General features: G+C 42.2%; 1 protein-coding gene across 2 annotated transcripts in view; it reads right to left on the bottom strand.

Annotated features, from left to right (window-relative positions):
- Window positions 1–2919: 2919 nt before the first annotated feature.
- FH (fumarate hydratase) overlaps window positions 2920–15790 on the bottom strand; it is a 146030-nt gene continuing 133159 nt past the window's right edge. For both annotated transcript variants that reach the window (XM_029594019.1, XM_029594020.1), the window contains exon 10: window positions 2920–3132. In XM_029594019.1, the coding sequence (XP_029449879.1) occupies window positions 2990–3132 (143 nt within the window). In that variant the 3' untranslated portion in view covers window positions 2920–2989. The remainder of the gene's footprint in view (window positions 3133–15790) is intronic.

Genomic DNA, 15790 nt, shown 5'->3' with positions numbered 1-15790 from the left:
AGGGGCCCTAATGTCGAAGGTATGGTCTCAGAGCTTATGTGCCCTCGCAGCCAGTCAAAACCCCCTTAGTGGAGCTTTTCTGGGGTGCCAGCTGAGGTCTGGGGATCCGCTGCTGTCTAGAATAGATCAATCCTTAGAACTCACTCGTGGCATACAGGCACAAGAGGTCGGAGGGTAATATTTCCTCTGGTGATAGAAAGACCTCTTGCTGCCCTAACGTGAGGACTTCCTGGTGGAGAAAGGAGGGTCCGATGTACTGGCTGAGACATGCTGGAGGATCTCATGGTGATCCTTCAACTGAGCCACAGTATCTTTCACCTTGTCCCCAAACAGGTTCTCGCCATTGCAAGGCAGGTCCGCAAGCTTCTCTTGGACCTCTGGTCAGACTTCCGATGCTTGGCGCCACGCCATTCTATGGGCACCAATGCCCGCCACCAAAACACTAGCTGCTGTTTCAAACACATCATAGATGGAGCGCACCTCATGTTTGCCACACTCCAAGCCTTGCTAGGTGACTACTAAGAAGGCGGCTTCCTGCTGTTGCTGGGGGAGTCGATCTGACAACTCTTGAACCTATTTCCAGAGGTTGCAGGTGCACTGGGTCATGTATAGCTGGTAGAAGGCAATCCAGTCGATCAGCATTGCACCCTGGTACACCTTCCTACCTAAGGCATCCAATGTTCGATGTTCCCAACATGGAGGCGCAGAAGCGTGGGTGCGGAAACGCTTGGCTTTTTTGAGGGCAGGCTCCACCACCACTGACTGATGCAGAAGCTGATGCCTCTCAAACCCAAAGACCTGCTGTACCAAGTAGACCACATCCACCTTCTGGTTCACTGGAGGCACAGAGCTGGTGTGTTCCCAAATCCGAAGGAGTAATTCCTTAAAGATATCATGGATGGGAACAGCCACTACTTCCTTTGGGGCAATCACGAACTGGAGAACTTCCAGCATTTTGTGACAGGCATCATCCTCCTCCGTAAGGAGCTGGAAAGGAATGGCCTCTGCCATAGCCTGCACAAAGCCCACAAAGGTTAGATCCTCCTGTGGGGTCAGACATCTCTCATCTGGAGGAGATGGGTCCCAGGGAAGATCCTGAGTCATCCGAAGAAGACTCCAAGGTATCATCCCACCGGGATCATACGGGACTTCCTCCTCACTGAAGTTTCCTGAGGACCCTTGTGGAGGACCTCTGCACAAGCCCATCGGTTTTGGCATTAAAGGGACCAGTGGCACCGAGGTCCCCGAGGAACCAGGGATCGGACCAGGAAAAACTGGGAGCAGTACCAGAGCTCCCAATGGTGCCCCCGGTTGCAATACATCATCCTCCTCCGGGGAGGAGGCACCGATTGAGCCGGCGGTTCGATGCCCTGAAGGGCTTGGAGCACTGCCTATTGCACCCTGCAGTCCAGCTCCTCCTGAAAATCCACCAAAGACAGGATGGATGGACGGAGGAGGAAGAGGCGTCAACTTTCCTGGAGCCCCATAGAAGCTTGGTGCCTGGCACCAGTATTGGTGGGGGAACACCTGGGACTCCCAGGCTCGATAGAGGTCATTGCCTCCTCTCCACAAAATCGCTTCGGGGGCATCTTGGTGATCGCTGGTGCCAACCCGAGCCCGGTACCATGCAATGACTGTGACCGGTGATACTTCCGAGGTTTCCCACGATGCTCAGCCTGGTCTTTCCCCAGCGCAGAGGATGGAGACAATCCCGATGTCCTGGAGCACGACACCGATGAGGGTTGATCTCCGGCCCCTCTTTCTCGCGAGGGCCCCGGTAGGGAAATAGACAACAATGGATCCACATCCATCAGTTCCCCCCGGCCCTTGGGCATCGAAGCACGTGATGCCAGAGGCGAAGGATCAGACTTTCTAGATCCAAAGAGCTGTTCTATCTTGTCTAAATGGGCCCGAATAATCTTGGAGGTCATTTGAATACAAAAAATGACACCCCCGGATGTCGTGTGATGCCCCCAGGCAGAGGATACAGACCTTGTGAGAATCCATAATGGGCATGGTCCGTGGGCACTAGGGGCATCGGCAAAATCCCAACGATGCCATGAAAAAGAGCTAGCGAGCGGTCAATGACCAGTGTCAACCAAAGAGCAATACTGATGGGAATCTACCACAAAGAATGAAAAAAAACTTACCACACCACCCTATAGAAGCACTGATGGGGAAGAAGGGGGACCTGGTGCAGATAGGTCGCAAAAAGAACCAGGAAAAAATCTGAAGAGAACAAAGCTCCACAACCACAAGGTGAAAGCTGCTCGGAAAAGAAGAGACTGAAGGGGAACACTGCATGGGCACGTGTGCTCACTGGGCATGCTCAGTGTGCCAATCAAAGTTTTTAGAAACTTTGACAAAGTTTTCCGTGACGGGCCTCCATCTGATGGTGTCACCCATGTGTGAGGACTACCATCCTCCTGCTTGTCCTAGGAGAAAGGGAATAAAAAACAAAATCATATATAAAAGATAGCACATTAAAAAAAAATTAATCCATAAACAGGAAAACAAGCAAACTGAGGAGCATTCAAAGTAACAAGCTGATCTTTAGTACTGTAGCTTATAGCTACTCTGTATGGACTTATAGGGCCCAATTCAAACCATCAAATCCACTGGTGTTTTTTTCTCTAATTAGCCAATGTGTTTATTTTTGTTTGCAGCATGTAAAATCTCTATAACCTAAGAACATGGATTGGGTCCTTAGCCTTAGCCTACTGGTCATCTAGTACATTTTTTTTTTGCATAAAATGCATGCAGCAAGCAAATCAACCTTATGACCTTTCCAAGGTGGCTCATGTATTGTTCTTTCTAAAGAAATTTTATGCAAGCAACCCATTTTTCTCCCAAAATAAAATGCCATAAACACAACAGCAGGATATCATTTTCCAAGGAAACACGAAGAATGAACATCAGTATGTGCACAGCAAAATATTTTATTTTTACACCATTTCTTTCTTATTTTGGCTAATTATACTTAATTATATCACTTAGGGCCAAGCATGTCTTCGGGCTTTACCCACTGGTTAAACTCTTCTGCTGTTACAAATCCAAGTTTAATAGCAGTTTCTTTAAGTGTTAAGCCTTCTTTGTGAGCTGTCTTGGCAATAATGGCTGCTTTATCATATCCTGTGGTGAAAACAGAACAAAAAAAAATGCAGTTGAACTACAACATTCAAAACACTACTTTGGGTCAAGGAGTAGGTAGAGGATAAATGACCTTTTCTCTAGTTTGCACATCCTCGACTTTGAAAAAATGTAAACATGCATATACATGTAACATCAATCTCATAAAATACAAACATGTGTTACCTATATCCTGTGTACATACACACAAACTCCAAACATCCAGGGTATGCATAACATATCCTGTGATCAATATTTAAATAACTTCTCTGCATTTTACTTTTAAGATAAAATGTTATGAATTGTTCGTTCCCATTTTGTCTGCAAGTCTTCAGGAGTAAGCAGATATGAATTTGGGCTTTCGTGCAATAAAAAAAATCACATCAAGTCTTTGAACAAATATAAAATGAGGATACGGGCAAGCTTTTCAGATTAGTTAAACAGTTAAGCAATATCACTCCTGAGCAAATTTTGTTCAAAACAATTGAAACACGAACATGGCTAACTTGCATTAGGTACAATAAGAAAAACCGTGACAAGGAAAACTGCTGTTTATCTATCACATGCAGAAAGAAAGTCTCTCTACTCACTCTCATTAAACATGCTCAAGTATATTGAAATTCCAAGCGCTTTACCTGCATTACCCAATCAAATATTCGTTTCTATACTTCCCAACAAAGACATGCTGTACTTACATTTGTGTAAGCATAACATGGATCTGTGTAGTACTTTTCATCCATAAAGGACCTCAAAGAGCTACACAAACATCAGTAGTGCAGTGCAGTGAGATGGAATAATGCATCCATTAGCTTTCTGCTAGAGCACTGAGCAAGGGTGGAGGAAGAAAAGATTTACTATAGATGGGTCAGCAGCATGGTGACATATGTTTGCATGAAAAGTGACAGGTGATATTAATGGCTACTGTGTAGACAGAGTCGTATATTAACAACATGTCTGAAGGACAATAGCTGAAACAGTGACCCATTCCCCCAATACAAATCTGCAAGATCGGTCACATAAACCGCTGGCTATCCCTCTTTCTGTTTTACCCACACGAGATGACAGCGCAATAGTTTCTTGTGACAGACAGAAGCTAAGAATTTACTCGACAGCAATGCCCACTGGCTGTCCCCACTGAATGAACTACACTTTCTCTCCCCCACTGAAGCTGCAGATATCCCAGCATCTTCCTCAGGGGCAGGAACTGGAGTGAAGAATAAATTCTGATGTTTCACAAAGCAACATGAGCAGATATTTCGATTAAGCATTTCTTTTATTCAAGTTTTTAAAAATGTTTTTTCTACCACTGGCAGAAAAAGAGGGGTGGGGGGTAGGGGGGGGAATAAGGTGATTAATCAAAATAATTGAACTAAACTAAATAAGCTCCAGTTCTAAGCATGGCCTTAAGGGGGTCTTTTACAGCAGCCTGTTATGCACCCAAGTTACACCAATTTTCAAAGGGAAACGATGCATGTAATTTCGTTTGAAAATTATCCTGGCACAGACAATTACATCTATTTGGTGTGTGTAGTTTTGCCAAGAAAATGTGTGTGGTATTTTTTTTTAAATGAAAAGTAAGCATGGAAGTCCTACCTCTGCCCAGACTCCAGGCCCTGAATATCTCTCACCTGTGCATGTAAAAATGTACTCATACAGAATGCACAGAACATAAGAAGGTGCCATGCTGGGTCAGACCAAAGGTCCATCAAGCTCAGCATTCTTTCTCTATCAGTGGCCAATCCAGGCCGTAAGAACCTGGCAAGGTCCCAAAAACTAAGTCTATTCTATGTTACAGTTGCTACTAAGAGCAGTGGTTATTTTCTAAGTCAACTCAATAGCAGGTAATGGACTTCTCCTCCAAGAACTTATCCAAACCTTTTTTGAACCCATCTACACTAACTGCACTAACCATATCCCCTGGCTACAAATTCCAGAGCTTAATTGTGCGTTGAGTGAAAAAGAATTTTCTCAGATTAGTCTTAAATGTGCTACTTGCTAACTTCATGGAATGCCCCCTAGTCCTTCTATTATCCAAAAGTGTAAATAACCAATTCACAACTACTCGTTCAAGACCTCTCATGGTTTTAAAGACCTCTATCATATCCCCCCTCAGCCATCTCTTCTCCAAGCTTAACAGCCCTGACCTCTTCAGCCTTTCCTCATAGAGGAGCTGTTCCATCCCCTTTATCATTTTGGTCACCCATCTCTGTACCTTTTCCAGTGCAACTATATCTTTTTTGAGATGCGGTGACCAAAACTGTACACAATACTCAAGGTGCAGTCTCACCATGGAGCAATACAGAGGCATTATGACATTTTCTGTTTTATTAACCTTTCCCTTCCTAATAATTCCTAACATTGTTTGCTTTTTTGACTGCTGCAGCACACTGAGCCGAAGATTTCAATGTATTATCCACTATGATGCCTAGATCATTTTTCTGGGTGGTAGCTCCTAATATGGAATCTAACGTGTAATTATAGCAGGTATTATTCTTCCCTATATGCAACACCTTGTGCTTGTCTACATTAAATTTCATCTGCCATTTGGTGCCCAATCTTCCATTCTCACAAGATCCTCCTGCAATTTATCACATTCCGCTTGTGATTTAACTACTCTGAATAATTTTGTATCATCCGCAAATTGGATAACCTCACTCGTCGGATTCCTTTCCAGATCATTTATAAATATATTGTAAAGCCCCGGTCCAAGTACAGATCCCTGAGGCACTCCACTGTTTATCCTTTTCCACTGAGAAAATTGACCATTTAATCCTGTTTCCTGTCTTTTAACCAGTTTGTAATCCACGAAAGGACATCGCCTTCTAGCCCATGACATTTTAGTTTTCTTAGAAGCCTCTCATGAGGGACTTTGTGAAACGCCTTCTGAAAATCCAAATCTCTACATCTACTGGTTCACATTTACCCACATGTTTATTAATCCCTTCAAAAAAATGAAGCAGGTTTGTTAGGCAAGACTTGCCTTGGGTAAATCCATGTTGACTGTGTTCCATTAAACCATCTTTCTATATGCTCTGTGATTTTGATCTTTAGAATAGTTTCCACTATTTTTCCCAGCGCTGACGTCAGGCTCACTGGTCTTTAGTTTCCCGGATCGTCCCTGGAGCCCTTTTTAAATATTGGGGTTACATTGGCCACCCTCCAGTCTTTACAATGGATGATTTTAATGATAGGTTACAAATTTTAAGTAATAGATCTGAAATTTTATTTTTTAGTTCCTTCAGAACCCTAGGATGCATACCATCCAGTCCACGTGATTTGCTACTCTTTAGTTTGTCAACCTGGCCTACTACATCTTCCAGGTTCACAGTAATTTGGTTTAGTTCATCTGACTCATCACCCTTGAAAACCATCTCCGGAACTAGTATTTCCCCAACATCCTCATTAGTAAACACAGAAGCAAAGAATTAATTTAGTCTTTCTACAATGGCCTTATCTTCCCTAAGAGCCCCTTTAAATCCTCGGTCTTCTAATTGTCCAACAGATTCCCTCACAGGTTTCTTGCTTTGGATATATTTTTAAAAAATTGTATCATGAGTTTTTGCCTCTATGGCCAACTTCATTTCAAATTCTCTCTTCGCCTGTCTCATCAATGTTTTACACTTAACTAGATAATGCTTATGCTTTTTCCTATTTTCCTCAGATGGATCCTTCTTCCAATTTTTGAAGGATGTTATTTTGGCTAAAATAGCCTCTTTCACCTCATCGTTTAAGCATTCTGGTAATTGTTTTGCCTCCCTTCCACCTTTCTTAGGGGTAGATTTTAAAAGAAGCGCGATCAGCCTACTTTTGCTTGCGCATCAGACTCAAGCAAAAGTACGCTGGATTTTAGTAGATACGCGCGGAGCCGCGCGTATCCACTAAAATCCTGGATCGGTGCGCGCAAGGCTATCGATTTTGTATAGCCTGCGCGCGCCGAGCCGCGCTGCCTCCCCCCGTTCCCTCCAAGGCCGCTCCGAAATCGGAGCGGCCTCGGAGGGAACTTTCCTTTGCCCTCCCCTCACCTTACCCTCCCTTCCCCTACCTAACCCACCCACCCGGCCCTGTCTACACCCCCCCCTTACCTTTGTCGGGGGATTTACGCCTCCCGGAGGAAGACGTAAATCCCCGCGCGCCAGCGGGCCTGCTGCGCGCCGGGCCGCGACCTGGGGGCGGGTACGGAGGGCGCGGCCACGCCCCCGGGCCGTAGCCATGCCCCCGTACCCGCCCCCAAAACGCTGCCGACACGCCCCCGGAACGCCGCGACGACCGGGCCCGCCCCCCCGACACGCCCCCGACACGCCCCCCTCCGAGAACCCCGGGACTTACGCGAGTCCCGGGGCTCTGCGCGCGCCGGGAGGCCTATGTAAAATAGGCTTCCCGGCGCGCAGGGCCCTGCTCGCGTAAATCCGCCCGGTTTTGGGCGGATTTACGCGAGCAGGGCTCTGAAAATCCGCCCCTTAATGCGCGGAATACATCTGGACTGTGCCTCTAGGATTGTATTTTTAAACAATGTCCACACCTGTTGAACACTTAACCTTTACAGCTGCACCTTTCAGGTTTTTTTTCTAATTTTCCTCATTTTATCAAAGTTTCCCTTTTGAAAATTTAGAGTTAGAGCTGTAGATTTACTTATTGTTCCCCTTCCAGTTATTAGTTCGAATTTGATCATGTTATGATCACTATTGCCAAGTGACCCCACCACCGTTATCTCTCTCACCAAGTCCTGTGTTCTATTAAGAATTAAATCTAAAATAGCTCCCTCTTGTTGGTTCCTGAAACAATTGCTCCATGAAGCAGTCATTTATTACATCCAAGAACTTTATGTCTCTAATATGTCCTGATGTTACATTTACTCAGTCAAGATTGGGGTAATTGAAATCTCCCATTATTACTGCACTGCCAAATTGGTTAGCTTCCCTGATTTCTCTAAGCATTTCATCATCTGTCTGACCATTTTGTCCAGGTGGACAGTAGTATACTCCTATCACTATACTCTTATCCAACACACATGGGATTTCTACCCATATAGATTCTACTGAGCATTTAGTCTCTTGTACGATCTTTATCCTGTTGGACTCTATACCCTCCTGGACATAAAGTGCCACACCACCACCAATTTGATCCTCCCTATCATTGAGATATAATTTTTATACCTTGATATAGCACTGTCCCATTGGTTATCTTCCTTCCAGCAGGTCTCTATGATGCCAATTATGTCAATGTCATCATTTACTGCTATACACTCTAAACTCTCCCATCTTACTTCTTAGACTTCTGGCATTGGCATACAGACATTTCAAAGTGTGATTTTTGTTTTTATTAACAACCTGTTTTTCATTTGAGAGGGATGATTTGGAAATCATTATCTTTGGTGATTTTTTACATATAGGTATATGATCTATGTTTGCATTTAATGGAACCTCTCTGTTGGGATGCCCCAACTCTCCTGTTTCATTAGTATCCTTCAAAGATACATTCTTCCGAACCATGCACTGCTGAGTGACTGTCTGCTTTCCCCCTTGTTCTAGTTTAAAAGCTGCTCTGTCTCCTTTTTAAAAGTTAGTGCCAGCAGTTTGGTGCCACTCTGGTTAAGGTAGAGCCCATCCTTTTGGAAAAGTCTCCCCCTTCCCCCAAAATTTCCCCAGTTCCTTACAAAACTGAATCCCTCTTCCCTGCATGAGATTTTGATGGCTGAAGATGTAGCCTGTTTTTAGAAGGGATGGTTGCATAAACCTTGTACCCTTTGGAGAAGGGTCCCCCTTAACACAAAGGACAAGATCTGAAGACCTGTGAACTCTAATCCACTCCCTGGATGGAGCAAGACCAGTGACAGTAAAGCAGCAGTCAGTGCGTGATATTTGCATTAAGCAAGTATTCCTAAATTGTTTTGTGGGGAGGTTTTTGACTCACCCCTCCCCATGGGGATCCAGGACTGGGATAGCCAGGTTCCTGGGCTCTAAAGACTTTTCCTGCACGAGAAGGTACAGGCATTAATACTGATAAGTAAGGACCAAGATCTCTGGAGATTTCAGACCAGATCTCCACCCTATAGGACCCCAGGCTGGGTGGCTGTGAATGAACTGGATTCAGGTGGGACTTTTCTTGTTTGAGGGGATCCCCTCCAATAGGATTCCTGTTTGGCTCGCTAGGAAAGCTGTAAAATCACCATGGGCAGCTTTACCCAGATACCTGAGGTAAAGGACGCCTACCCAGAAGAAGAAAATTACCGCTGTACATCAATCAGCTGTAGTGTCACTTTTATGGATAAATGAACTTACACCCACTGGCCTTGACCTGCCTGGTATGTCCCAGCATCTCACCCTTTCAGATGCAGCATCTAACACCACACAGGGAGCAACAACACCATCGCCTGGGCCATAAGCGAGAGCTTCCCCCCACAGAAAGGATCCACTTATGGGATGAGTGCTAGCCAGATGCATGCCTTGAAGAGTAAAAATAAGCATGCGTGCCCCTTGGGACTTAAACCTCCCCTGAAAGAGTTACACATACATAACAGAATGCAAAGCATGTCATAAAAGGTAAGACCAAAACAGATAAAACTCAAGATAAAACTGGACTGAAATAATGAAAATGTGGTTAAGGAAATAAAAAAAAAAAAAGACATTCATTTGAAAATTCATAAACAAATACCTCTGATAAAAAAAACTTAAAATTCAGCTGGATAAAAAAACAAACAAAAAAAAAGCAAACATGCTTAAACCTAAAAATTTCATGTTAACCTATAGTTCTATTTAAATACATAGAAAGCTTTTTATAAAAAAAAAAAAAAATTCCTGAAAACATGGCCTGTTTGTGACTCTTGGGGCTTGGAGCTGGCCACCCTGCTCTAACAGATGAAGATGACTGCAGATAAGGACCAGTTGATTACTGATGTTATGTTCTGCCAAGGACAGTGATGCTGTTCTCTGAACAGCCAGTTGCCCCCTGCTCGTTAAATGTTAGGTTTCTAACTATGGCTGCTCTGCGCAGGTTACCTCAGCCTTACCGCCCTCTGGCTTGTATTTTCCCATCTTTGGCTCTCTTAGAGTTCCATATGACTTGAGTAAACTCAAGTCCCCTCCTTTATTTCTTCTACATTTCACCTTCATCTGTAAACAGACCATTTTGCTTTGCACATCTGTTCCAACCACGTTTAGATTCCCTTGCTCTTCTGGCTGCTATTGCCTCTGCAGGTAGGATATTCCAGGCATCTACCTCCTCCCCTCCCCTCCTCACTATTTTCTCATGTTTCCTCCCTGCAACTTAACAGCCTGCCCTCTCATCTGTGAATTGTCTTTCCTGTGTAAACTGCAGTCTCATCCTACTTTTATGTCTGCTTTACTTAAAAGGGGAAGCATACAACCAAATTGTAAATTTACACTGCTACCTGTGAATGTCATTAGCACAAAGTCACATCCCCACTGACACAATTAATCTCCCAGGTTGCAGATGAACTTAAATGTCTATTACCACTTTAATTTATTCCAGTTGTCTTTGTGAATAGTCATGTGGAAATGACTCTAACTGCCCATGTAGAAAAGATTCCTAACCACAGTCTTCTTTTCAGGAGGCGTAGATGAAGAACTAGCTTAAACTTCGGTTATAGTACAGACAGTTTTAGAACAAAACTGTTAAAACTGAATAGTAGCAAGTCACCAGGACCACATGGCATTCCCCTGTGAACTCCAAAAAAACTTAAATATGAAATTTCACAGCTACTAACAGTAGTGCATAACCTATCACTAGAAAGTCTTGATGCCAGAGGACTGATAATGTAATAGCAATCTGGAAAAAAAAAAAAAAAAGGCTCCAGAGGTGACAAAGAAATAAATCTAACCTATGTTCCTGGCAAACTGACAGTCTAAAATTAAAAAACAAAAACCTATTAGGTAAATAAGTAAACATGTGAATGAATGGCTTCTGAAAAGTGAAGTTCTATCTTATTAACCTACCAAAGCAATCAGAGGTTTTTAAATAAGCACATGGACAAAGGGGAGCCAGTTGACAGCAAGAAGACCACTTTCCTAGAGATGTCTCTCTCTTGCTTGAGGCACGAGGATTACTCTGCCTGAAAAGCTCAGTTTGAAGACTGAAGTATAAGGGCTTTATTTGAAAGCTACCAGCTGGAAAGAGGATTACTGCTCTGCTCTCTGAAAAGCCACGTTACATTCCACGGCGCTTCCAATCACTTCCGTATTGATTCAATGTCAAATCATGAATGTGGACAAAGCAAAAAGGGCATGGGCTTCTTCCTATTTGCCCTGCCTTCCCCCAATCCTTCCCAGTTTTAACCTTTTTAGCAAGTATAAAAGGAAAAACTGTTTGGAGCAGGATGAAACAGTTACCCTGAAAGTTGGCTGTGCTAAAATGGATGCACCACGTAAACAAAGGAAATTTACTTTTTTTTTTTTTTTTTTTTAATATCTACAAAGTATTTTTAACCCCAGAGGATGAATAGGGCCTAACTATATATCAGCAGCATCGAGTTTCGAAAGAGGCAACATTCGGTTAGTCATTGGGAGGGGTTTTTCCAACAACCCGTGTAACTAATGCATTGCTAAAAAGCTGATAAAGTAGATTTATTTTCAAAGCGAACTTGTGCGCAGAAGTTTGCTTTGAAAATTATCCCTAAAGAACCCACACAAACTAATCCGTATAAGATTAGACCTCCTCTTGTGCTGGTTAATTTATGTACATAACTTTAAAATGAGAAATCCAACACACAATGGAAGAAAATCTGCTCTCCAAATCGTGAATAAACACACCAAAAAAAGCAAAGAGCAGAAAATTGAAAGAGTCCAATACTTCGTGGAGTAATAAACAAGTTTCTTCTTTTTATTATTATAATCCTTTTTAAGCGGCTACTCCCAGAGCTCAAGTGCAATAAATCAGTTTTCAACCAGGTCCCCCGACACGGACCGTGTTTCGCTTAGAGCTGCGTCGGGAGGGACTGAGTACAGTGTATTATTTCAACCACTTCAAAAAACAGAATAATTTATATTAATAAATAAACTACAGGACTCATACACAGGCAAAACATATTTGTTAAAGCCGGGACACATACCTTCACTCAGGTCCTGTTTAGTATAAAGGGAGAGCGAGCACTGCTTATGCTCTTTGGATGGTTGCATTAACTGTATTTTGCCCTTTTCTATCCATACGCGTGACCTAACTACCATCATTAGACGCCATTGGTATATATTGTCATTACATACTTGTTTGAATTTTCCATTGACATTTTCTTTCCGACGTGGCTGAAACCTGAGGGATCGATTGGTACACACACACTTCACCAATATTACTCTGGCTCACCCTTTAAACTTCTGGTTTTAACTCTTGCGGTCATTCCCATGCAATTTCTGGTAATACTTTTCAACATCCTGTTACCCAGCATACATACGATTTAAAATTTTCTGCCACATGTTCTTTGCGGGGGGTTATCTACGTGATTATATGTCCATGCCCAAAGTTATATGTAGGCAAAACTATAAGATCGATCTGCACCAGAATAATTGAACATCGATCTAACATACACACTAATCGAGATATGGCCCCTTTGGTCCCCCATTGGACGGCATTTGGACACTCGGAAATGGATCTTACATTTCTGGTTATAGACATTATGGTTCCCCCATCACGCTGTGGGAACTTTGCTGAAATTCTTACACACAGGGAACAGAAATGGATCTTTCAGTTGGATTGTTTAGCCCCGAATGGGTTGAATAATGAAATTGAATGGTTCCGCTTCCTTTGACTGTATTCTTTGTGTTAGTATTCCCTGATTGGTTGGAGTCACTCATGTTGTCATCCTCTGATTGGTTGTTTGCTTTGCGCCAATTTTACAGTTCTTTAAATGAGCGTTTCTGTAAGCCGTGCTCACTCTCCCTTTATACTAAACAGGACCTGAGTGAAAGTATGTGTCCCGGCTTTAACAAATATGTTTTGCCTGTGTATGAGTCCTGTAGTTTATTTATTAATATAAATGATTCTGTTTGTTTGTAGTGGTTGAAATAATACACTGTACTCAGTCCCTCCCGACGCAGCTCTAAGCGAAACACGGTCCGTGTCGGGGGACCTGGTTGAAAACTGATTTATTTCACTTGAGCTCTGGGAGTAGCCGCTTAAAAAGGATTATAATAATAAAAAGAAGAAACTTGTTTATTACTCCACAAAGTATTGGACTCTTAATTTTCTGCTCTTTGCTTTTTTTGGTCTGTTCATACTTTAAAATGAAAAAGTATGTCCATAAATCCCAACTCTGCCCCGAGCACATAAAAGTACATGTGAAATGGGGTTACGTGCACATTCTCATGTACAAATTCCCTATGGAATTTTATAACAAGCTACTCAAGAAAATACACACTGTAAAAAAAAAAAGGTTCTGGAAGATTCTAATGGAAATACGGTCACTCCTTGCATTTATTTACTCATTCTCTCTGTACTGTGCCAGGTTGCAAGGAGCTGAGAATGTAAATGCCCGTTTTCCATGGGGCACTGCGTTTGCAGCAGATATAAATGGTTGCTTTAAAAGACAAATTGACATAAAAACAAAACTACATAGACTCTCTGCAGGCCACATTTTAAGTTTCACACAATAGCAGGGCAAGGAAAGTACAAAGAAGCCTGCCAGTCAGTTTACTTACACGGTTTTGAAATATAGCCCCTGTTGCCCAAAGCCTGGATTTCCTACAGATTCTCAAAGAGAAAACAGTCCACAAAACTGATTACTGGAATCAAAAACTACTGCAAAAAGCACTTATTCTTAATTTTAACACTGAGGCAATAGTGTCACTGAGCTTTTTGCACATGTTTCTGCTTGGATGAGCGTTTTCTGAAGAACGTTTTCCCTTCCAACATTCACAAGACATTATGCATCTTTTGACCCAGGATTTAATTTCAAAAAGTTCAAATGAACTGACTTGCAGGCTTTTTGCACTTTCTTGCCTGAAAATTAAATATGGTCCTTAATGTGGTGAGTAATCTAAATGCTGTTAATTTCTAATTTTAATGCACAATTGAAAACTACTACTAATTCGCTTTGAAAAGTCACAAAAAGTGGAATATAAATACAAACATTTAAAATTAATTTAAAAATTGCTACTTTTCTGGCATTGCTTTTGGTTAACACTAGTGATTACCAAATGCCATGGATTTAAAAGAGCACTTGTTTTCATTGTATTATTACAAGCAAATTATACATGTCCTGTCCTACGCAAGGACGATGATGATGTGTGCCCTATTGGGATTGCTGTTTTGTGGATTTTTCAAACTGTTCCTGATAAAAATGGGGTCACTGTTGGTTATAGATTTGCTGCCACCTACTGGTAGGATTCAGCACAGACTGCTGTTGCTTTAGAAATGATTTAGCCTGTACAATCCAGATAAAGTATTTTACGTCACTCAATGTCTTATGTTCCCTAGGTTCGGTAATAAAAATTGCAACTGACCATGATGCACTGAATGATTGATCATACAGGTGAGCACGGCCATAGGGAGGGCAATTTTATAACTGTGTGCGTACCTTTTGTGTGCTAACTTTACCTCAATTTTCAAACTTAACCAGGTAATTGGCCCAGTTCACATACAGAATAACTCACACAAAGTTGCATCTCCCCTTTAGAGGGCATAGCTTGGGCAGATTTATTTACACATACTTTTCACATCAGAAAGTATGTGCCTAAATTCAACTCCACCCTAATTCTGCCTCCCAGTGCGCTTATCTGGTTTTATGCACATAAATGGCTTTGAAAATTCAGCCCATATAGTATAACACATCTAAATCTTGAATGAATAAAACTGATTAAAAAAATGTTAAACTCTTTTCATATGCACAGACTACCTCTGCAATTCTGTAAACAATGCATGAGCTTCCTAAATTCATAGCCTGTTTGTGTTTAGTCATCATCATACATGTACACTTGATCAAGCCATGGAAATCTTGTAATTGCTTATTTTAATTTTACTTGATGGCCCAGCATGAACAGAGCTGAAGATAAATTTACATTTATAAGCAACAAGCTAACAGAATTAAACTATGTGCACCCTGCCAAAGCTGCATCCTCCCCTCTTCTGCCTCTCTGTTTCTCCTCACCTCTACTTCTCCTTTTCCCACTCTCCTCTCCCATGCATGCAAAAACTGTTGTGTTGACGACTGTCAGGGAGAAATTTTATGGTCTCTTAGCAACCACTTCTGATAAAGGGTAATCAAGGCCGGTGATACATCCCCCGCTGTGAAAGCACCACATCTTGTAAATCCACAGTTGAAAAGTCAAGGAGACATTTGGTTCAATGCTTTCTCAACGGCATTTGTTTTTTTTTTCTTTTCTTAAGATACTGAAATTTGATCGTGTTTTCAGGAATTGTACTATGTTTCGGCAAACCTCCAGGACATACATGACAGAATATTTCAACGATATTCCTCCAGTGTCTCTCCTTCATAGGGATTTTAATATGAGACATTTTATATCAATATTTTTTTTTTTTTTAAATCAATGCCTCGTGATCATAATGGTAGACACGTTTACCTTTTAAAAGCTCTAGTGCACAGCAGACACTACGCATCATTGTTTAGGAGACTTTGCGCATACATCCGGTGCGTGTTCACCCCAAACAAAATACTTTGGGTGGCATATGAAAACTTTAGGAGAATACCATGGTGGGG

Source organism: Rhinatrema bivittatum, chromosome 3 (genome assembly GCF_901001135.1).
Source record: "Rhinatrema bivittatum chromosome 3, aRhiBiv1.1, whole genome shotgun sequence".
NCBI lineage: Eukaryota > Metazoa > Chordata > Amphibia > Gymnophiona > Rhinatrematidae > Rhinatrema > Rhinatrema bivittatum.
Note: the sequence above shows the minus strand (reverse complement) of the source record. Positions and strands in the feature narration are given on the sequence as shown.